The sequence below is a fragment of the Musa acuminata genome, chromosome BXJ2-4 (assembly GCF_036884655.1).
Source record: "Musa acuminata AAA Group cultivar baxijiao chromosome BXJ2-4, Cavendish_Baxijiao_AAA, whole genome shotgun sequence".
NCBI classification, from domain to species: domain Eukaryota; kingdom Viridiplantae; phylum Streptophyta; class Magnoliopsida; order Zingiberales; family Musaceae; genus Musa; species Musa acuminata.
The window spans coordinates 46899754-46922075 of NC_088341.1; the positions used below are offsets into that span (position 1 = coordinate 46899754).

A 22322-nucleotide genomic window follows, 5' to 3' on the forward strand; every position below is an offset into this window, starting at 1 on the left:
TGAAATCAAAACCAAAAGAACTCAGAATAAGCAAAAGCTCCCCTCCCTCCTTTCTTTGTTTCTTCCTCGCCTCACATTTGTTGAGCTGGGGATGATCCAATTTCTTGGATTCCCGGTGGTCCAAACTATGAAATGAGCAAATTACTCTCTGTCATTCGATGTTGATGCTCCTTATTTATTTAGAGCACAGCCGTCCACAAGGAGACGCGAAAATTAAGTGTACTGATGCTATCATTGTAAGGCAATCCCCGGAAGCAATCTTCCTGTTGGCACTAGCAAAGGCTTAATGGTGACCGTTTCTGAATCCTTGGAGGTTCTTCCAGGTTAAACACCCGTGATGAGACTAAAAGCCAGCCGAGAAGTTGTGAGGTGGCGAGCTCGATCAACCTTATCAAACGAGGGTGGGGGGGTAAGTCGAGTGAAGACGATGGACCTGTTGAGCTCCCCGTGGCTCAACGGAGGCGACACGGCCATCCCGTTTGTGTGAGTGCATTCTCGTCTTGGCTGAGGTCGTCGTGCACCCCTGCAATCAATACGCACATGGTTTGATGGAACGGTGGACCATGACACGTCCAAATAACTCTGTTCCACCTACCGGCCATGGCAGGACCAGCGAGTTCAACCGGAAGATCTCATGCCTCTTCCATCAACCAGCAGCTTAATCTTGAGCTGATGACTTTGCTCACTCCTTTATGTCGACGGAGGTTACATCAAATCATTCCCTAATGCTATGGATCAGATAAAACAACCTTAATTCGTTGCGCTGGACTAGTACAGATCATTGCTGTGGCATTGAACATTAGGAATCATTAATACAGAGAGGACAACCAGCTGGATTAAGACTTTGTCTTTTCCTGTGGCATTATTTGGAGGTTTCTCGAGCTGTTTGCCAGAAAAAGATAGTAGTGATTAGAATAATGATGTGGGGAAGTAAGGTTGACAGTGTGATAATCATTAGAATCAACATCTCTGCAATGTACAGTGACAATCTAGAATGCCAACAAGTGTTTCTTCCCTGATCTCTTCGAAGATGAGGTGCTCAATCTGAGTCCCAACCTCTGTCATCTCATGCTGATGATGATTCCACTCTCTCCCCGACTTGGAGAAATCAGAGTCGATCAATCGGGATAGGTTAGCCAAAGCAGCTCCGTGGTTGTCGTACGATAGCACCTCCTCGTCTCTGTTCTTTCCTCTCTTCTCCGGACCTGAGCATTCATGAGGAGTCGAAAGTCTTCCTTCCACCTCCCTCAGGCAGTCTAACACAAAGTGGTGGGGTTCATACAAGTGCTTCTTTGTGTTGGCTCTCTTAGGATCATGGCACCTGCCGTAGAGGAGCTCCTCCACGGCAGCCCAATTATGAGCTGAGATCGATGATACCTCTTCCTCGACTGCAGAAGAACGTAAGGAAGAAGGTGATTAACAAGGAAAACAAAAGAAATATACGTTGTTGTCCAGTGGACAACCTTCATCAGAGTGCAGTTCGAGCACCGACACAGGGCTCAGCTGGGTGGAGGAGCTCGGAGCCCTGCACTGATCCTCCCTGTCCACTTCAGTGCCACCAGAACATGATAGCCTGTGGAACTCCACAACGTTGGATTTGCCTTTCATCTCGAAGAGCGTTCCAAAGATGCTCCATCTTCCACTGCCAACGACTGCACCGTCCCAACTCCAAGCCTTCCTGACGACCTTGTTGTAGACAACCTTATCCAGCAGGAGCCTAAGAATCCCACCTCTCTTCCTCTTGAAGCCATTGGTGCCAAACCTCCTTAGCCTTCTGCAAGCACTCCCTGGCCAGCACATGAATGCAGCAGCATCATTGGCTCTGGTCGCTCTATCCGAGTACCCATGCTCCAAAAGATAGACATCCAGAAGAAAAGGCTCTTGCTGCTCTTCCAGCAGCTCAAATAGCCTCCGGCCATGATGCATTGGCTTAGGAATGGAAGACATTCTGCTCCAGACTTGGATAAGATAGGGAGGAATGGCCTAGATATCAAAAGTGCGATAGATGGAGAGAGATATAGAGAGAGAGAAGGAACAGATACCAGCTTGCAGTTACGTATGTGACCCTGGAGTCCGGCAAAACCTGGAGGGACTCACAAGCCTTGCAGAACCTGGGACTAATCATCGGATAATGAGCAATGAACTCCCAACATTCTGCAATGAGCTCTGGAACAAAACATCATTCCCTATATCGAAATCCAGCTTACAGGCAGTGATTGGAAGGGTACTGATGTGATGAAACACAGAATTGACCAGATATGCTCGAAATCTGGCCAAAAGAGAGTTTTGGCAAGTATCTACTTGTCCCCACTTGGTTGTTGGGTAGTAGGAGCAACCATGTGTACATGGCAAGAGAGAGTCGCAGTAGAAAAGATTGAATCGTGGTCAGGTGGTGGCGGTGGTGGCTTGGCTACTACAGTGGAAATGGTACAATGCTTGTCTTGGTCATGGGAGAATTCTTCACTGTTTCAAAACCATCTTCTTCCTCACAATCTGTCTCTACCTTTCGGCCTCATAGTCCGAGAGCCTCTTCCTTGAGCTGTTGCATTCTTCAAGGGCCTGTGGCCATGTGCGGTCCACGTGATAGAAAGCAACATGCTTTGAGCGAGCTGGTAACTTGGGCACATCAAAAGATGAGGAAAGGCTAAAACAAGTACCCCATCGGGGTGAATCATGAGCCAACTGATGGATCATCTCCTGAATCTGTGATCCCCCGAGCCAGTTTCTCGAAGTCAAGACACGGATCAAGATGTGTGTGTGACAGCAGCAGTTCATGTGATGGATCTTTGCATCTAGTCACTTGGATTTCCCCCTCAAGAATTCACCATGTTTGACTAAAGCCCTTACAGATGCTGCTGTTCTTGGGACTAGCATGCGGGTTGTCTTTTTCTCTTCTTGATCACAGCATTCAATGGCTAATCTACGGGAAGCAAGGACTAAACATGTGGATCTTTCTTGGTTACCACATACACAAGAATCATTAATTTGGATCTGTTGACCGAAAAAAAAAAGTCATGGCAGCATCTTTCACATCCAAGTTCTTATCATAACCATGCGTGTACATCTCCCATGCATTCCCTGCAGCAGTGATCAGAAGATGAAAGAACATCTTTGCTGTTGCCATGGATTATGTATGACAGTGGACTTGGGGAAATAAAAAGGAGGAAGAGTTGTGGGAAAATAGGACCAACACAAAAAGGGTAAAAAAGCAGTGAGCCATCTTGTTGGTGTTGCCGAAGAACACAAGCAGATCTCCTTCGGATCCCATGTCCTGCTGGTTCTCAATGCTAAAATGTACAGTCTTCTTTTGCTTTGTGTTCCAGACTTGCTGAGGATGAAAAAGCTTTAAAAAGGTGAAACCTTTCCTCTGACACAACTCGAGCAACTTCTGACTTGTATCATCCGTGATAAGCCCTGAACCTGATTGCGAAGATCATCTTGAGATTCTGTAACCTTCGATCTCTCTCTGGCAATGCTGTAAACACATTCTTGATTAATGAATTATTAGAAGAAAAAAAAAAGGCAGATGTAGACGGTCACGCTTCTTGTCATAGTGCCAGCATTTACTATCAGGAAGCAATTGCATCCAGAGGAGAAACTACTTCTGATTTTTTTTTTACTTTCACATATTAGTTTGGTGGTGTTTGATATCGTAGCAGATAAGGATCATGATAGGGTCAGACCTCCAGGCTAACACGATGCAATACCTCGTACCCAAATAAAGCAATCACACGACCTTCGCATCGTTTGATGCCATACAAGTCAGCATCGAACACCACGGAGCCGTTCTGGAAAACTCGAGACGATATCGCATGGCACTGACTCGTATGGGTCGATCGTCGCTCGTGCGCAAGATACGAGCCATCCTGCTTGATGTTGTACCAGTCGACGCTAAATACCATGGAGTCGTTCCGTAAAAACTCAAGATGGCCTCACACGGTGCCAACCTGAACGAGTCAATTGGTGCTCGTTGACCATCTCGACCTCGTCCTATGTGCAAGAGCCCAGCAACAAAGAAGCATATCACTCATCAAGAGAAAAAATCACACTCGGGAGGCGAGGCTCGAACCCGACCTAATGCTCGCTTCCACCACCCGAGCATCCGCATGGGCAAACTTGCACATTTAGGATTAGACCGAACCATGCTGACTGTAATACTCCTAATTAGTCCCATATCGAATGTGGGCAAAGATTAAGATTGATTTATAAGGTCTGATGAGTGTACTACTATCAACTTCAGCTTAAGCATTTTGGTCAATGGTTTAAACCAAACGAAATGTATAGACCAGTTAGCCCATCAGGCTCGAGTCATGATATTTGGTATCAGAGCCGACCTAACATTTGGGTATGGTGAGGGGGCTCAAGTCATGATATTTGATATCAAAGCCGACCTAGCATTTGGGTATACGGGTAACCCTTTTATTTGACATACCAAATGCCACAACTTGAGCCTGATGGGCTAACTGGCCTATCAACTTCGTTTGGCCCCTTATAAGCCAATCTAGCCTATCAACTTCGTTTGGTCCCTTATAAGCCAACTTTACTCGTGGGGAGCCAATCTAGCCTATCAACTTCGTTTGGTCCCTTATAAGCCAACTTTACTCGTGGGGTGACTAACACCTCGATCACGACGTAAAAGTTCACCAATACTTGTTTTGTAAAAAAAAAAAAAAAAAAAAAAAATTGAGATCTATCTCTGTCATACCTTGCTTTGCATAAATCCTATAATTCATGTGATTGATTATTATTTTTAATATATAAATAAAATTAAAAAAAATGTACGGATTGATGAAAACCATCAAGACGGAGCTTGATCAAGACGCAAATGATAGATGAGCCGAACATGAGTCGATGAACTACCAAGACCGAGTGTGAGCCAATGCAACCGATCGATTACGACAAACTGAGTTGGATTAAGCAAGTTTTGGAACACGTTTAGCTAATTTATATCATTAATTGCACGATTAAGTGTTAATGGAGAGGAACTGAGCATGCAAACACCGTCGGTCTTACCGTGAGCCAACTTTAACTACACCATCATCAAAGCTTGACGTGTTCTTGTGCCGTCGAAAGTGAACGTAGCTTTCACGTCCAACGGAGACGGACATGCAATGAATCAGGGCATGTAAAGTTGGCACGCTTCTCATCTTTCGACGTGGCAATTGCGATGCGCGATCGTATTCCATTAAATATTGACTGATGGTTGACGTAATCCTCGAATGCAACCTCAGCAATCAGGAGCTCCGATCAATCGTTCATCGATCTCGCGGCAAAGAACACACTACACAACATGATATCACGTCCCCTAAATGTGATGTGACTACTTGTTGGTGATTTAGAGAAGTGGATCGACGGATTCACCTAAACTTGTATTGATGAGACCTTCAAGCTTTCTTTAATTCGACCCAAGAAAACACGCGGCGCTGTGAGAAACCAGTTCGTGGTGGTAGTAGTAGTGGTAGTCGCGGAGGTCGGCGAGACGCCGGGAGAGGACGGAGGCCTCGGCGAGGAGACGGTGGTTGTCCAGGCGGACGAGGAGGCGGCGGTGGGCGAGGCCGACGAGCCGGTTCGCGAGGTCGCGGTTCTCGGACCGGAGCGTGCTCGCCCGGGCGCAGAGCTCCTCGAGGTGGCGCTGCCTTCGCATGCGGCAGCGGCGTGCGGACTCGCGGTTGGAGATCATGCGGTGGAGCCGTCGCCGCTCCTCCGGGGAGACGGCCGTGCGGGTGTCCGGTTCGGGCGCCTCCGCCGGCTTGTTGGCCCACGACGGCCCGAAGTCGTCGGGCGCGAAGCCGTGGTCGAGGAGGGACAGCATCGTGATTTCCGTAAAGAGCGAGGGCTGATAACGAGGGAGGAGAAAAGGGAAGGACGGAGGAGGCGTTGGGGAGGTATGTAACGGCGGATGAGGGCGGTCGAGTGGCGGGCCCCACGGGTTCGGCAGATGGATCGTGATCGTCGGTGGTTGAGTGCAGGTAGCGGGCGTGCGACTTCGAGTCAGGGTGCACCAACGAGCCGCGTCGACGGGAGATCTCGCGGACCATGCGCGTCAAGATTCGCGTCCGGTTGCAAGAAGGGCTCAGATGTACGCATGGCGCCGCCGGTCGTGTGTCGCGTTGCTATTGCTTGCTAACTCGATAAATACCACATCTTCCGAGCATTGTAATTTTGCAAGTATAATTGATATTTATATGTTCTTAAAGAAAAATAAAAATTACATGTTATATATTTGCACGTAAAAATCTCTTTCCTGTTCTTCCTATCCCTTTCATGATACGTCTAAAGTTGAATTAACTCACAGAAAAAAGGCAGATAGATGATACTTGAGCAAGGTGGTCTTCTGATGAATGATATAATATTAATAGGGGTTACAAAAGAACATCATATAACACACAGAAAGATTCCACGATCGCACGAGATCGATGTGAAAGATGCATGCGAAGCAGACTGAATCCATTTGCTTTAGACATTTTATTGTGTGTTAAACCTTTGGACATCAGATTTCAATGGGTTAGGAAGATCTTGCTTTCAGCAGCTTCTTTTGTCCTCTTTAAGTCTCAGCTGCTAGTAGGTAGGCCAACCATAGCCTAGCGGTGATGAAGATGAATAAGAGAAGCTAATGCTGGAGGAGTAGAGGAAGGAGACAGGAAAGAAGAATGCATAGTGCGAGCACGATGGATCAGTATTTCCACCGTCTTTAATGCGTACACTGTACAATATTGATCGGTGCAGTCGGTACGTGTTCGACTATCTTTTCGGCTGAATGCTTGCTTGATGTATGAAGCATAAAGCTATCGGCATGCTTGGAGTTGCCGAAGATAGCATTTAGGAAAAAAATGAGTGAGAATAATTGGTTCTTTCTCTCACCAAAATATATGTATCAGCTGAAAACAAAGGTTGGTGAACTGTCACATTCAAGTTTCTTGTTGGAAACTGGAAAGCTTGTGAAGAATGTCATCAGAGGACAATGTGAATCAAGGTGGAGACGAGGCATTTGACGGCCATCTGGCGATGAGCATGAAAAGGAGTAATACCTAATTTCTTCTCACTACTTGAAGCTGTGTCCAATGATACTGAAATCTGCGGCTAATTATTTGCAACTTGCATGAGAGAGAGATAGAGAGACATCAGATTATGAAACAAATCAGGAGGATATTCTACGACTATCTATACAATCTCTTCCAAATCAATGTCTATAAAGTTAGAAGATCAATCAAATCCAACAAAAGATGATTATTCACAGTGAAGTACAGTGTCTACTAAAGATTCTTTTCATATGCATTCTTGAGACCTTTAACAAATTATATTCAAGATTCTTGTCTTTGTTATCCCCACTCACACATAAATCAAACAACATGCAATTCAACCTCCCCATGGATTTCTTTTTCATGGATTTTGTGTACCACATGCCTATTCACATACCTTTTAATTTGTATATTAAAAAGGAATAAATATTAACTGTCCTGAGTGTTCAAAATAGACATTCCTAATATTAAATCCAATTTATCAAAATTTACCATCAGTAAGCCCAAAACTATAGGATATTCAAGAATCTGTAATATATGCCATTCAAATCCAAAGTACCATAGCAACTACCAAGGAATGTCATACTTAAGGATGCTCACACTCAAAAAGCACAAAACACTGCTTCATTAATGGAGCAGGGACACAAGTAGGAAGGAGCATATCCAGAAAAAATCACAAGTTGCACAGTTCCCCATCTGCTTCTTTAACTGATCACTTCTTTATCCATGCAATTGATTACTTGATCTCTTGCAATAATATAGTTCTTGACATCTCAGACCTTTGGAGTCTGCAACCTCATGAAGCCATCTTCTTCAGTGGGCAGCCAGTGGGGGGCTCATGTCAGCTGCTCATATGTGCTGCTTAATGATGCATGTGAACCCAGATGTTGCATAGAGTTGAGACTCCTCTCCATGATGATCCCTGAACAGCCTGTGTTTGGGCTGCTCTTGAGGCCCTGTTTGCTCAGCAATAGTGATCAGATTTCTATTCTTGGATGTCACTTAGAAGATTTACACAGGCCAGCAAGAACTTTACATGATTTTGAGTAAATGAATCTGGATTCAAATTCTGTTGTTTTTGATTTATCATGAATTACATGGGCTTTAAATTAATCATATTGATAGTGAAAATAATAAGTAGATCACTCTATCCTCTCCTCCCTCTTCAGCCACCCACATGTAATACATATATCACTGAACTACCTGGTGGAACTTTCATGCATACAAGGCATTTTTTCTGCTGATATTGGCCAATGTATAATATAATACAAATTCAACTATCAAGAAATCCAACAGGAAAAAAAAAATAAAGCAATTGATGCATGAATGGCAAGCTGATCCAAAAAAGAAATTTTGTAATATTTGTGCTGCAGGGAGTAAGGACAGACACACAAATCTTTCCCGAGGAAGACAGATGTTACTCTTGATCGGGATGGATAATCAATACACATTCAAGTAGAGGTAATGATGCATGGATAGCAAAGGTTGCAATATTTATGCTGGTAGGAGTTGGGACGGATGCATGAATCTCTTCTGAAGAAGATAGATCAGAAATCTGAAACTGGATGGATAGGAAAAGGTGTGCATTTATGAGAACGAAGATGAAGAGTGTGGGCTCCTTTATGTCGATGGAGGTCCCTGTGGCGTGACGGTGGGGATGTGGGAGTGGAGTACAACGGGATGCGGCAGCCTGGAATGAGTTGAGGAAGGGTACTTACTGTGTTACCTCCTACTGGAACTCTAAGAAAGGATTGAAAGGATACGTGGGAAAGAGGTTTGATGGCAGGGCTGTGGATCCTCAGTTGCAACTCACAACGAGTGTGCGAAAGGAGTGGATAGTTGCAGAGTGGCGGACAAATTGGCCGCATATTCTCCCCCTTTGACGATGAGTAAAGCTACTTTCCAGAGGGGGGTCAAATCACACAGGAGGAAGCACCATGACTGAGATAGCACGAAATTTATTGATGATGAACGTGGATTTATGTCACGTCAGCAAGACGGCAGACTACAGTTTTTGACTAACAGGTCTTGTTTCTTGGGTCATGGAGATGGAATGGACGGTCTTTGATCGATGTCTTGAGAGGTTGTGAATCTAAAAGGTTGAGCTGTCTTCCTCCGAACACGCGTTGAGCGCCACAGTCTTTATTGCATTGCCTGCCCGCCACCTCCTCAACAATCTGCCTTTATTTCTCTCTCTCTCCTTCCACTATAAACGATCGCTTTCTTCCTGATGTGGGAGACGGTGGACACCCGCCTCCTCCTTCCAAACTCACTAGCTAAAAACAGAACTGAGAGAGCAGCAGAAGAATCAAACCAGAGAGAGAGAGAGAGAGAGAGAGAGAGAGAGAGAGCAGATCATGGAGAGGACTGGCCACGTTTTAGTATTCCTCCTCCTCCTCGCAGCCGCCTCCACCTCTACGGCTGCACGCGACCTGGAAGCGGAGCTGGCCAAGGGCAAGGGGAAGGGCCAGGGCGGAGGCGGCGGTGGATCCGGCATCCCGGGGTTCGGGGCCGACCCGGGTGGGTACTTCGGCCCGGGCAGCGGGTTCAACATGCCCGGCTTCGGCGGCGGGTGGGGCGCCGGATACGGCGGCCCCACGGGCGGGTACTCGCGCGGCGGCGTGGTGCGGCCCTCGGTCGTGTGCTCCGAGAAAGGGCCCTGCTACAAGAAGCGGCTAACCTGCCCGGCCAAGTGCTTCTCCTCCTTCAGCCACTCTGGCAAGGGCTACGGTGCCGGCGGCGGCGGTGGTGGGTGCACCATCGACTGCAAGAAGCGGTGCGTTGCCTACTGCTGAGTGCCGCGCCTCCCCTTAACGTGTCCTGCGCCCTCTCTACGGTAGTCCGTATGTATGAGTAGGTGTCCTTTGTTATACTTTGTATTATTACGTATTTCTAGTTATATATATATATATATATATATATATATATATATTTACGAGATGGATGAATAAAGAGGGCTTTTATTATGAGTAATCTTTATTGTCGTATTAGGTTTATTGGGATAATATAATATGGCCAGTGTTCTTAGCTGGTAAGCATTGCCATTACTTGTGAATGTCTTCCATTGACTTTGATTGCTTCATCAAAAGGAGGATAGGAATGCGATCCGTGTTCCCGATGAGCAGCGGTACATGGATTTTGGCCATCGTGTTCGTGATTCGTGAAGCACTTGATGGACGCCTTTGAGATCCGTCCCAACTCCCTTGGATACATAATTGTAATTAACAGAGCTTTTTGCCCTTAGTTGGAATTCAACCCTCTGATCAACCACTTAGAGTCAACTAACTCTCGATTATTATTCTTATCCTATTCCTTTAATCTCTCTCTCTCTCTCTCTCTCTCTCTCTCTCTATATATATATATATATATATATATATATATGACAACTCGCTCTCCTCCAGCCTCTCTTCTTGCCTACATTGAATCATCGTGATGAGCAAGCGAGGTGGCACGTCCAGGCGGTTCGGCCGGTGCATGAAGGCGCCGGTCCGAGCGCTATGCCGCGCCCGCGACCTATACGTACGCAGCATGAACAGCTGCGCCGGGCGCATGGAGTACGGGCCGCCGCTCGGGTGCCCGCACTCCGAGGATCTGCCGAGGAGCTACGGCCTGCAGTCTGCCGGCGATGAGGATCTGAGGGAGCTCATACGCGCGGCGTCGCGGAGCCTCGGGACGCTACCACCGCCGGCAGTGCCACGGAGCCAGAGCGTGGCGGTCGGGAGGATCGACGAGGACAAGCCCTGCGACTTTGGGGAGGTGGCGGTGGGGGCGGACTTGTTGTTGCCGAGGAGCCGGAGCCACGATCCCGGTGCCAAGAGGAAGGCAAGGTTGTTCGTTTGACAGAATCGCCGAGTGTTTGTAGAAATGACACTCCCCTTACGCATGGGAAGTAATAAATAAGATTATGATTGTATTAAGCTGGCAACTGATCCAAATTAATGCATTGCTCGATCGATTCATCGTCAAAAAATCTTATTGCAGAGCTGTCTACTCCAATGATGTCTCTCCTTCCTCTGTGATGCAGAATTTACAGAAACATTGTCAAGCCAATAGGTTAAACTAACAAAGATTCATACCACAGGCAAGTTAACTATACACATTAACAAAATATTGACTCTGAAATTAACTATTCATATTATCAAAAAATCTAATATATGATTAGAGAGAGAGAGAGAGAGAGATTCATTAAAGTTTGAACAGTAGATACATCATGGAAACATCTTACTATAATTGATGAGGAAAAGGAAGGAAAATAAGTAAATCATCTTTACATTTTTGGCTCCAATGTGATGTGATCATGTTCATAGCCTTTTAAGAACAAAGTGATGGATATGTTGGATGGAGCCAAGCTGGTTTTTGAGAATTACAACAGAAGAAAAAACAATTCAATGTTGGTATGACAATCTGAATTTATTTGAAATTTCTAACACACACAAACATGTACACATATACACTTGTGCCCGTCCTAAATAACAGGAAAATCGACAAAAATATTCTAGAGCTTCTCGTCCTTGGGAATGTCCTTCTTTAGAACCTGAGAGTCCAACTCTTTCGGTGCCTTTCGCTCCACAGATCTACAAAACAAATAAGAAATTCAACAGATTTAGCCATGAAAACTGATACGAACAGTAAGCAACACATTATTCCGGGGCAATGCCAACAGATTTTACAGCAGAAAAAGTCTTGAATTGTAGAACAGACATGCATAGCAAACATGAAAAGGCGGCCGGGGCGATACCAACAGATTTTAGAGCAGAATAAGTCTTGAATTGTAGAGCAGACATGCATAGCAAACATGAAAAGGACGTTCTACGATGCTTAGTTTTCTAGACCTTGTGTGTCTCAGAATCTTCAGAAGATATTTACTGAAACTAACCCTCCAACAAGGTTGCAGCTAATCGTGTCATCACAGATGCAAGGATTTTTCGCCTGCAATAGTGAAGCAAAATGTCGCTCTTCAAATTTATGTACACACGCAAATATCAGGAGAAACAAACCATGATTTCTCCCAACTATGCTTACCAGCATTAGCAAGTTCTAGAAAATTATCCATAACATCACCAAATTCACAACACAGCCTTAGATTACAGTAAAAGAACCTACTAGGTGTTGCGAGCAGCTCTAGGATGAAGTAAAATACATTGATAATGTAAAATGACGCTGCCGCTATCACACATTGCAGCAACCTGCATGCCATTGAGGCACCAAAAGCTAAACCTGAATAGTCTTCAACTAGCAAATAAATATTCAGACCATATTAACAGTATAAATGAACTATAAATACCTAAATTGACACTATCAACTATTAACTTATAAACACCAGGCGGAAGAATTCACAGCACAAACAAGTTTTCATTACAATCTATAATAGCTTATATTAATGACACCAGTAAGCTAGGCAGTTTTACACTCGTTACCACCCTTGAACTTGTTTGATGAACTAGCTTTCTCCATTTACTAAAAATGCCTTTTATAGGCTGGGATTGGTTCATATTTTGGTATTACTGTCCAAGGTAGTTAATTTCGTACCGTACCAGCATATCGAGCCTTGCTCAATACAATACATACCAACGTACTGAGCAGAGAATACAAAGCAACTTAAGGTTTTTGTACCTGATTGTGGACGCGGAGGATAAGAACTCCCCCCACCGATGGGCAAAGTGCCCTGGGGCCGACTGGTGCATGCATGAGGGGGAGTGGCAGAGGAGAAAGGATTCCAGAAAGGGAAAGTTCTCGTGGCCCACCAACGCGACCTTCATGGGCGAGCTCCGTTCTAGCCGGATGGAAGGCTTCGGGACCTTAACCGAGTCAGAGGGCAACACCTGTCGCGGCTCCTCTGTCGTTGATCGGGAGCACGGGTTCGGATGCAAGTGGTACTCCAACAGCGACTATCAAGAGGGCGGCTAGTGGCGCAACCTACAGGAGGGATACGATTGGTACATGTGGCAGAGCGAGAACCAGTACGATACCGAGTGGCGGAACGACGTAATATCCGGCCATGGGGCGCTTATCTGGGCTAATGGCAACTGCTACGACGGCCACTGGGAGAATGTCGTGTCGAAGGGAAGCGGCGGGTTCACTTGGCTGGACGGCAATTGCTATGTAACACTCAATATAGGTCGATGTACAGCCCCGTATCGCTCGATATGAGGCCAAAAACTAGAAACCGCTTGGTAGCAGGCAGTCCACATGCTGATCTGCTGACGGACCGGTACGTACCGCCCGATACAGTACGAAATTAAAAACCCTATTACTGTCAAATTAATGCAGGTCCTGTGCAAATAGTTGGTAGGACAAGGTATAGATCAGATATGCATAAACTCACTTGGCAAAGTGACTTCTGCAAATTACATAGAATTAACCAGCTGAGTACTCCTTACCTGGTTTATACATTTTCAGACATTTAGACAAAAAACCTTAACCCCTTATGTCCAAATCCCGTACATTCCCATTCCAAAAACTTGTAGATAATAGGCTTTTAAATATACGGTGCATATTTGAGAACAAATACCCAGGACAAAGATACATTGTCAATACCAGCACCATTCCCTTTAACTTTAAAAAAATTAGAAACTACAAACAATGTTAAACCTGACAAGGTGTGAATTATGTTCCGCGACCAGTATCAGTCAGTTTAAATGTTCGGAAGACACAAAGGTGGCTGTAAACTATTCTACTTCCTATTTGCATTACAATGGAACGACATTCTTCAATTGAGTTGTACTAAGGCAAAAAAAAGGGGGGAAATTTGTATCCATTTTTGTTGTGTTGTTTTCCATCTTCATCTAGCACTTCAAAATATCAATCATTTGTAAAGCATGAACAATGGCAGATAACATGGAGTAATGACACTACTCCAATTAGCTTCACTAGATTTTGTGCCAACATCCCAAATCGTCTTCCATCAGTTGTGCAATTTTGCCATAGAATCTATCTCATGTCTATGATAGCTTTTTGTTGAGTGGTTTTCCATCTTCACCTAGCAATTCGAAATATCACTCATTCATAAAGCATGAACAATGGCAGATAACATGGAGCAATGATTCTTTTAGCTCCAATTAGCTTCACTGGACTTGTTGACGATCTAGGAAACAAGATAAGGATCTTATCAAATGTTTTGCGCCGACATCCCAAAGTATCTTCCATCAGTGGGGCAATTTTGCCATAGAATCTATCTCATGTCTATCTAAATTTAACTTAGGTCACGCAATACGCGTATTCGATCAATATCACAAGTAGTTGCTGCTCAAAGATATCAGTAAACGTAAATAGCAGCACAAAAAATCCATCGATTATTAGGCTATAACATAAAACCAACTCCATCTATTGCAGATTCTAAGCACAAAGAAGGCGCAACATAGAGATAAAGGTGCGGTCTTTGAACCAATTGATTGCAATAATTATTATGTGCATCAAATTCAAATTTTGTTTCGGTGGAAATCGAGAAAGAACGAAGCTTTTTTTCTTGGAGTGCGTACTTGGAAGCGGAGCCGGATTCTTCTTCGAGCCAGTGGCGGATGTGGCGTAGGTTGCGGCGGAAGACGGTGGCGGACTGCTTGACGTCGCCCCGGAAGAGGATGATGGCGGCGCCTACGCCCACCACCGTCACGATGAAGTTGGTCAGCGCCATCTCCAACCCGAAACCCTAATTCGAGTCCTAACTCAAAACCCTAGTAGCTCTCGAGCAAGCTTTCCGCCTTGCGGGAGGGCCTCTACTTTGGACCGAAGGCCCATGGACTGGGCTCCGGCCTTGAGAGTGTACCTGCTCTGCGCTGATGCAGGGAGGGGCCATTGGCCCTCTGATCCGTCGACTCTCGTGAGTGTGCCTGCTCTCTACCTAAAAGCTCATCCAGCATTCAATTCCTTGTCTAAGTCGTCTTGGAAACCTCGCCTTCGTCGCATCTCCTTCACAAAAATCCAACCATTTAGTGCCTACCAACATCTTTACAAAACCTACTCTGTTCTTGGATTCGATGGTGGTCAGATCGAGGCTGTCGCCAGATTTACGATGCTTTGGCCGCGAGTCTTCCGCTTTCTCTCTGCAAGTGCCCTACTTGCACACTCGGGAGACGCGACATCAATCACTCTCCTCTCACTTTTCTTTCTGCCTTCTCTCCCCTTCTCTCGGTAGCAGCGACACAAAGATACGATTTTGTTGCTGGTCAACGCATTTTTCTACCAGCATGTCTAATTCCTCCCTAATCTTCCTTTCTTTTTCTTGGACAAGATGATCCAATAAAGAGACCAAAAGCTACAGAATCCCATGCAAGACTTTGATGCACGAGCATCCCTTCGGATCTCAATCTTGAAAGCTTTTAGCTAGAAAGATTTGTTGCTCGTGCATGTGGTTTTGGTGCTAAAGAAGTTCTATTGGCTGCATCATTACATCAAACTTCAACGCCTTCGTAGTTGGATTACTCACATTGTTCATCTCAATGTGTACTGTAGGAATTACGGATTGAAACATGTTCTATGTTAATCCAGATTCAACTAGTGATTATAGAACAAGCAACCCATCTAAACTTTCAATGCGTGTTTGTGTTAATCTGTTACAACAACAGCAACAATCCAAACCAACATTAAATAAGCAGGAGAGCAAATCTCTCTCTTCTATTCTTGGGGTCTACTCTGGCTTGCATAGAAAAGGTGAGGGTCTTGCCTTCTTTCTCTTCTTGCCCACTCCCATGGGACTCATGAAAAGGTGAAGCTTTTCCCCACTACTAAGAGGAAAAAGGTGGGTGTGGGTGCTGACCACCTTGCCCCCACACACTGCCTCTTGAATTGGTGCCAGTAAAAGCCAAGACCTATCCCACACCATTTGCAGCAAAAAGCTGATTCTTTGACAACCATTAAGCTGTCTGGCACAGAAGACAACCTTGGTATCTTAAGCTTCTTTTGAGATAACTGGTCCACAACAGGAGGAAAACCCAAATAGAACCAGTCTCGTTTGAGGTAACCAGTGCCACTTTATCCCTCACTTTCGTCCCTTTTGAGGCTTGCTTACCTTTAGTTTCTCACCTTTAAATTGCTCTTTACATTCACTGGTCAAAATACTCGTCTTTATTTTTGCTGAGAAACCTTGCTTAAGGCCATGTCTGTCTTGGGTCTAATCCACTTGTATCAAGTAGACCTTTGTGGCACTGGCTGTCAGCTCATGCCAAAGAGGATTTAGTTTATCTTTATATTCAATTAATGCACAAATTTTGAGTTGTACCTTGAGACATGCTAAGTGCTCTAATTTCTGGTCAAGCAAATATCATTCACAGGATGATATGTAAAGAACCTCTGGCTCATTTGTGAAGAATATAATGAACCAATCAATATGATTAGAATAATAGGTCAATAGATGAGTTTATGAGAAATAGTATGATAATCTTTGGATGGCCACCAACAGTTGTTGTGTCAGGATTCAGCAAAGAAAAATGTGGGATGAACTTTGACATTTATTGTGCTTGTATGACTTTCAAGAAAAGGTCCACCATTTATTATCTTAGGCCTCAGAAAGGACACCAAAAAGAGTGAGCAATTCTAGAGTGTCTCATATGTCAATGTCCCTGGGGTCCTTGATAAACTCATGGGCACTTGGACTCTTCCTGTCTTGGGCTTAAACCTTCCTATTTGGTTGTTTTATTGTTTGGATTGTGTTGCATGGTGGAGAAACTGTGATGCTTGATAGGAGCTGGAGATTCTGAAGACCCATTGGTCTCTCTGGCTTGAGGTGAGTAGTTTCTTTCTCTGAACACTTAATTGTTATTTAAGCCCTTTGCTTCTTTACAATCACTCCAATTGTCTTGTGAGATCAAACCTCTCTTTGTATAACCCCAGTGATAAAAAAGTCCTACTCATGTTTCAGCTGTTTCTAACAATCTATGCTCATGGAATTTGAGGGAGAGCATGGCATCCATATGCAGTATGTGAAATGCCAAAACCATTTGTTGGAGAAGATGCAGTCCAACAAGACATCCTCCAGACACAAACATTCCAAGAGGTAGCTAATCATTCCAAAACTACTCTTGTATATATAGATCATTGGGAAAGTTGAAGTTATATTAGATCTGGGGAAATGTAGAAGTAGGTAGAGATACAACCAGCGTTTTGAACAAGAAATTTGGCACTAATTTCTGGATCCATCATTGCTTATTGCTGCTGCTCTTTGATGTCAGTGATTTGGAGAAGGGAAACAATGACTCTTCGCTTAGATCAGGTCATCATGACAAGCCGGTAAAGCTCATCTTGTCTTATCTACTCCTCTCAGTTTCCAGGATCTCATAGCGATTATGTAGTTCTTAAATTACAGGGACACTTTGACCTTTCATGGATTTCTCCTGTTTCTAGTAGTTTTGTGCTCTACCTATCTTAGCCTTTATGTTGAAAGTTTGATGTCTTCTCATGACCCCTTTCTTTCTCAAGCGAACTGATGAAGCTTAAGTTAGACTTGTGCAGACCAGCTGAATGCTAATAGAAGATTTAAGATGAGTTTTATTGAACTTAAAGCAAGCACTCATCTGGTTTCCTCTGTGTTCAAGGTTATGGGAAATTCCATCGGTGACAATAAGATCGAGGATAAGCCATCGCTTGGAGCTAAGGTCCAAAGCTCGTTAAAGCAAGAGGTACTGTTCCATTATTACGAATGCGGGCAAGTTGAGTTTTACTGATCAAGTAGCTCGATAGCTTTTATATAAGCTGGCACACAAGTTATGGTTTCATTTACTTTTGGCTACTGAAACCTGGTACAAATGAAAGAGAAAAGAAAAGAAGGAAATTGTATGAATTTACTCTAACAATCTGATGAAATCTGAACAACTAGCATCAGATGTTAAGCTACATACAGGCATTTGTTCTCTATCTAATTTTAGATTTCTGTTGGTTTATTTCTTGATGACCTTTTTCTGACCTTTACTGCACAAAAGAGGATACTTAATTAGTATTTGTGTCGTTTACTCATAACAAAAGCTATCATGTCTGTGCTTCCTTCAGATGCTTCAGAGGGTTAATCACAAAAATAAATTGAACAATGAAAATTAGGCGGAATTGCAAATACCAACACATAAGTTTGTTCGCCCATCAATATCCAATTGACCCTTATAGTACGATCTTATTCTTGATAGCAGGGATGTCCTATGTGTAGATGTATGTAACCTGAAAAAATAGCAGGAATATCCATCAATATCCAATTTTCTTGCTTGGTTCTTATCTAAACATGGGAATCATATAAGAATTTAGGACATCTGAAGTACTATAAGGATCCTGAAAATTTAATTTACGATCAGTTCCATGGTATGACAGCAGTTTTCTTCAAAAATTATGGTAGAAGGGTCAAATAATATCCAGATAAGTGTTTGAGTAAGTAATCCTACTTGTGTTAATATGCTGCAGATTCTGCAACTTGAAGCACGGCTACAGGATCAACTGATTACACGATGCTCTCTAGAAAAAGCATTGGGACATAGCTCTTCTACAGTTTGTTCTTCAAATGAAACTTTGACAATAATGGTATCGATTTCTCTGTCGCCCTGTCGCTGCTGTTTTGTTCTGTCATTTTCTTTGTCTTGCACTTATTGTTACTTTTGTTGACATTATGATCTTTCTTTGCTGTTGAACGATAATGTAAGAACTTTTTTGGGTGAATGCTGCTTAAGGCTCTAGAAATTTATCGGGTTGGTGCTGATTAATGCACTTCCATAGTTTTATTTCAACATTTTGTATGAGATCGCACAACGTTGTGTTCTTTGCTTCTTATTCTAATGCAGACCCAGAGGCAGAAATCTCTACATTAATTTTTCTTGTCACATTACATGGTACACTCCATGTTCATCATGTTGACTCTTCTTCATACTTGTTTAGTGTTGGTCTAGGTTTGACCATAACCTAGTGAATCACTATTAAATATAAACTTAAGAAAGATTGACATTCCTTCTCTGTTAATACTTGTGTGCCTAAGTTGAATTTTATGTGAATAAATCCTCGTGTATTTGATATGTTCCTTGCTGATATGGCTAAACCTACTTCTTGTGTCAGCCTACAAAGGAACTGACAAGGGAGATAGCTGTTTTAGAGTTGGAGGTTATGCATCTGGAGCAGTATCTGTTGTCACTTTATCGCAAAGCTTTTGACCAGCAGACATCTATCTTGAGTTCCCAATCAGAGTTGCTTCGTGAATCTGCAGAACTTAAAACCTCATTTAAGAGAGGAAACTCAAGAGTGCAATCTAGTCGGACATTGGTGCCTCAGAAATGGACTGCCAACTCAATGAATGAAGACTGTGAAGTCAAGTGTCAACATAAGCTACTTGGTCCTGGTGTTCACCGCAGCCATTCATCTCTTTCATTCCGTGCGGTTTGTTCTGCTAGAATTTCACCTTCAGAAGAAACTCTAGCCAGAGCACTTCACTCATTCCATTCTCAACCTTTGTCTTTTCATGAGGCAAGTAGATTTCAACCTCTGAATAAAAGATTCTGACCACATTTTTTTGCAACTGAATGACAATATCTTGCAATTTTGTATTTTTTTTGTCCTATGTTGTCACCAACCAGGAAGAACATAATGCTAATTCAGGCGAGATCAGCTTAGCAGAATATCTCGGGACTAGCACCACTGATCATGTTCCGGAGACTCCTAATAAACTTTCAGAAGAGATGGTCCGTTGCATGGGTGTTGTCTATTGCGAGCTTGCTGACCCTCCTTTGGTTTATCACGCTCTTTCATCTTCTCCTGCTTCATCCTTCTCATCTATGAGTGCACTTTCTCCCCAACATCTGGGAGATATGTGGAGTCCTGGCTGCAGAAGAGAATGTACTCTAGATTCTCGGTTAATTAATCCTTTCCGAGTCGAAGGACTGAAAGAATTCAGTGGACCATACAATGCAATGGTGGAGGTGCCTCTTATTTGTAGAGACCATCGGAGACTGAAGGATGTTGAAGATATGCTACATAATTATAAGTGAGTTACATGCTTTCACCGTACCAGTTTCTGTTGAATTTTGATAAACTTTCATCGCTGTAAGAATAACAGATTCAGATTCAAATTATGTTGTGATACTCTGTTTGATCTGCATTGTTTTCTTCATTAGAACTACGCTAAGCTTCTATACTTCATAGATTTTCTATGACTAGTCTTATTCTTGTATATCTGAGGCATAATGTAACCGAAATAACATGACAGGTTTATCCTTCGTCGATTGGAGACAGTGGATCCAAGGAAGTTGAAAAATGATGACAAGCTTGCCTTTTGGATAAATGTACATAATGCTATAATCATGCATGTAAGTATTTCTCTAGACTATGACTTTCTCCAGTTCCTCTTTCCTAATGGAAGAATATATTTTGCACCTCACAAATGCTCTTTCATGCCCCTTCCCAGGCATACATAAAATATGGAACCCTTGAGGGTAATGTGAAAAGAACTTCTTTGCTCATCAAGGTACACACTAATGATTAAGAACAGAGAAATAAGCATCGCCTTTTCGCTGAAATAACATTTGTTCTTGTTTATTCCAGGCTATGTGCAACATAGGTGGTCGTTCTATAAATGCAGCCATGATACAAGGCTATATTCTTGGGTACAGGACACACTGTAACGGGCAGGTACACCTCACATTTTTCTTTATATTTTCTACCTACTATGGTCGAGAAGCATTTTAGGTATATGCTGTCACAAGCTCCAAACATTTCAATGTGACTTCAACAAAATCATGCACACTTCCATGAACCTAATGACAGGACTATTTTATAAGATCCACCATTTTGAGCGTAGATTAATCATTTACGTATCTTTCTATTTACATGAATGTAAGTTGACGGTGAATAACACATGAAGATGAGTAGAAATTGTAGAAAGTTACAGCTATATTGACTAATTGGAAGAGGCAGTGCTTTGTGCTCCAGTGATTGTTTGTACCGAACATTGTTAGCTGGAATCTTTATGTATGATGTTAGAATTGGTGCTTTAGATTTGCACCGGCATGTACATAACACTGCTGATAATAAAATCTCAGTAATTAGTCATGTGACCAACCTGAACATAGCCCCTAGGAGAATACATCTGCTGATGAATGTCAACCAGGTTGCTTGTTAGAATTCCAAGTCATTGAATTATTTTTCTGTTTAGGACTTTGAAACATTATAGAGTTACGCTTATGGAGTGTCGCATTTTTCTTGTAGTGGCTTCGGACATTGGTTTATTCAAGGTTGAAGCAAAAGGCCCGAGATGAATGGCGAGCTTATGCAATTGAACAACCAGAGCCTCTTTTGCATTTTGCACTTTGTTCAGGAAGCCATTCTGATCCTGCGGTAAACTTCTTGACTGAATTTTATCTGCTACTGTGATCACTAATTACCATCTATCATGTTTGATGGATCAAAATGCAGACATCTAGTTATCCTTGCAATGGAGTACTAAGACCTGATATCACCTGCAGATACATGATTTGCTTAGAAATTACAGTGAATTATTTATTGAAACTGTTCAACCTGATAATTTATGTTCAACAAATTTACAATTTGATATCCTTTGCAAGCCTTGCTCTTTTTCCGACTTGATTTCAATGGCTCTATGAAATGACTGCACTCAGTTCAGTACAATGCTGATGTTTCATTTCGTTCCTCAGGTCCGAGTATATCATTCCGATAGAGTGTTCCTGCAGCTGGAATCAGCAAAGGAAGAGTACATTCGTGCGAGTGTCGGTATATGGGAAGAACAGAAGATCCTTCTACCAAAGGTCCTAGAATCATATGCCAAGGACACAAAACTAAGCTCACAGAGATTGGTGGACATGGTTCAGTGTTACCTTCCAGAGACTCTCAGGATGGCCATGCAGAGATGCCAACAAGTCAGATCCAAGAAGACCATCGAATGGATACCTCACAACTTCAATTTTAGATATCTGCTATCAAGAGAATTAGTGTCTCAACAGATAAAATGAGAGTGAGGATGACTTGTATGAGTTTGATTGTTCCTTTTTCTTTCCCCATTTCCTTTCCTGTATAAAAATGTCAATGAATTGTATAACAAGATTGCAATGTATTTTATTACATGTGCATAATTCAATTGGGCTTGGTGAAGTTTTGATTGCAAGGAAATGGCTTTAACTGATTGATTGATGTCATTTTGGTTGAGAGTTGTCTGCTTTCTGCATCTTCTCACCAGAAATATTTACCCTATTGATTGATGTTATTAGATGTCTGCTTTCTGCATCTGTTCACGATAATGGATAGCAATGGATCCGACCCGTTAAATTCGAAATTTATTATAACAGGCGCTATAGAAATTGGGTGGTCGGATCCGATAATGGATATCAATGGATC

The 22322-nt window shown here is 43.1% G+C and overlaps 6 protein-coding genes across 10 annotated transcripts; 3 read left to right on the forward strand and 3 right to left on the reverse strand.

The window, feature by feature from the left end:
• Window positions 1-24: 24 nt before the first annotated feature.
• LOC135611307 (uncharacterized) lies at window positions 25-2557 on the reverse strand. 3 transcript variants are annotated; one of them, XM_065106973.1, is made up of 3 exons: window positions 2043-2557; window positions 1464-1948; window positions 25-1388 (listed from the first exon to the last, which is right to left on the reverse strand). In XM_065106973.1, the coding sequence occupies exons 2-3, from the start codon at window positions 1945-1947 to the stop codon at window positions 961-963; spliced, it is 912 nt and encodes a 303-aa protein (XP_064963045.1). In that variant the 5' UTR covers window position 1948; window positions 2043-2557; the 3' UTR covers window positions 25-960. The 3 variants fall into 3 exon arrangements, with proteins under 3 accessions (XP_064963045.1, XP_064963044.1, XP_064963043.1); XM_065106972.1 differs by having other exon boundaries at window positions 1464-1958; window positions 2043-2556; XM_065106971.1 differs by having other exon boundaries at window positions 1464-2555.
• Window positions 2558-5395: 2838 nt separating this feature from the next.
• On the reverse strand, window positions 5396-5812 carry LOC135608853 (bZIP transcription factor 2-like). Its single transcript, XM_065101903.1, has one exon. The coding sequence runs from the start codon at window positions 5810-5812 to the stop codon at window positions 5396-5398; it is 417 nt and encodes a 138-aa protein (XP_064957975.1).
• A 3429-nt stretch (window positions 5813-9241) lies between these two features.
• On the forward strand, window positions 9242-10066 carry LOC135611308 (glycine-rich cell wall structural protein-like). The gene has a single exon (XM_065106974.1). The coding sequence runs from the start codon at window positions 9377-9379 to the stop codon at window positions 9812-9814; it is 438 nt and encodes a 145-aa protein (XP_064963046.1). The 5' UTR covers window positions 9242-9376; the 3' UTR covers window positions 9815-10066.
• A 385-nt stretch (window positions 10067-10451) lies between these two features.
• On the forward strand, window positions 10452-10859 carry LOC103983301 (uncharacterized). Its single transcript, XM_009400529.3, has one exon. It carries the CDS (start codon window positions 10452-10454, stop codon window positions 10857-10859), a length of 408 nt encoding a protein of 135 aa, XP_009398804.2.
• A 364-nt stretch (window positions 10860-11223) lies between these two features.
• Window positions 11224-14814, reverse strand: LOC135611310 (uncharacterized). 2 transcript variants are annotated; one of them, XR_010486499.1, is made up of 4 exons: window positions 14498-14814; window positions 12123-12205; window positions 11852-11948; window positions 11224-11593 (listed from the first exon to the last, which is right to left on the reverse strand). XR_010486499.1 is itself a non-coding variant. In XM_065106977.1 (2 exons), the coding sequence occupies exons 1-2, from the start codon at window positions 14647-14649 to the stop codon at window positions 11515-11517; spliced, it is 231 nt and encodes a 76-aa protein (XP_064963049.1). In that variant the 5' UTR covers window positions 14650-14706; the 3' UTR covers window positions 11224-11514. The 2 variants fall into 2 exon arrangements, 1 of the variants encoding a protein (XP_064963049.1); XM_065106977.1 differs by lacking the exons at window positions 11852-11948; window positions 12123-12205 and having other exon boundaries at window positions 14498-14706.
• A 99-nt stretch (window positions 14815-14913) lies between these two features.
• LOC135611309 (uncharacterized) lies at window positions 14914-22086 on the forward strand. Of its 2 annotated transcripts, none has more exons than XM_065106975.1 (12): window positions 14914-16737; window positions 16873-17007; window positions 17183-17240; window positions 17546-17629; window positions 18396-18512; window positions 19038-19446; window positions 19557-19959; window positions 20182-20281; window positions 20380-20439; window positions 20517-20603; window positions 21180-21308; window positions 21626-22086. In XM_065106975.1, the coding sequence occupies exons 2-12, from the start codon at window positions 16889-16891 to the stop codon at window positions 21938-21940; spliced, it is 1881 nt and encodes a 626-aa protein (XP_064963047.1). In that variant the 5' UTR covers window positions 14914-16737; window positions 16873-16888; the 3' UTR covers window positions 21941-22086. The 2 variants fall into 2 exon arrangements, with proteins under 2 accessions (XP_064963047.1, XP_064963048.1); XM_065106976.1 differs by having other exon boundaries at window positions 19038-19442; window positions 19553-19959.
• The last annotated feature ends 236 nt before the right edge of the window (window positions 22087-22322 follow it).

Bases quoted from the DNA above. Each gene is read 5' to 3' on its own strand.
- LOC135611307 (XM_065106973.1), bottom strand. From the start codon at position 1,947: ATGTCTTCCATTCCTAAGCCAATGCATCATGGCCGGAGGCTATTTGAG. The intron at 1,389-1,463 runs GTTGTCCACTGG...GTTCTTCTGCAG, and splicing joins CGAACTGCACTCTGATGAAG to TCGAGGAAGAGGTATCATCG.
- LOC135608853 (XM_065101903.1), bottom strand. From the start codon at position 5,812: ATGCTGTCCCTCCTCGACCACGGCTTCGCGCCCGACGACTTCGGGCCG.
- LOC135611308 (XM_065106974.1), top strand. From the start codon at position 9,377: ATGGAGAGGACTGGCCACGTTTTAGTATTCCTCCTCCTCCTCGCAGCC.
- LOC103983301 (XM_009400529.3), top strand. From the start codon at position 10,452: ATGAGCAAGCGAGGTGGCACGTCCAGGCGGTTCGGCCGGTGCATGAAG.
- LOC135611310 (XM_065106977.1), bottom strand. From the start codon at position 14,649: ATGGCGCTGACCAACTTCATCGTGACGGTGGTGGGCGTAGGCGCCGCC. The intron at 11,594-14,497 runs GTACGCACTCCA...TTTGTTTTGTAG, and splicing joins GAATCCGGCTCCGCTTCCAA to ATCTGTGGAGCGAAAGGCAC.
- LOC135611309 (XM_065106975.1), top strand. From the start codon at position 16,889: ATGCTCATGGAATTTGAGGGAGAGCATGGCATCCATATGCAGTATGTG. The intron at 19,447-19,556 runs GTAGATTTCAAC...CCAACCAGGAAG, and splicing joins TTTGTCTTTTCATGAGGCAA to AACATAATGCTAATTCAGGC. The intron at 21,309-21,625 runs GTAAACTTCTTG...TTCGTTCCTCAG, and splicing joins GAAGCCATTCTGATCCTGCG to GTCCGAGTATATCATTCCGA.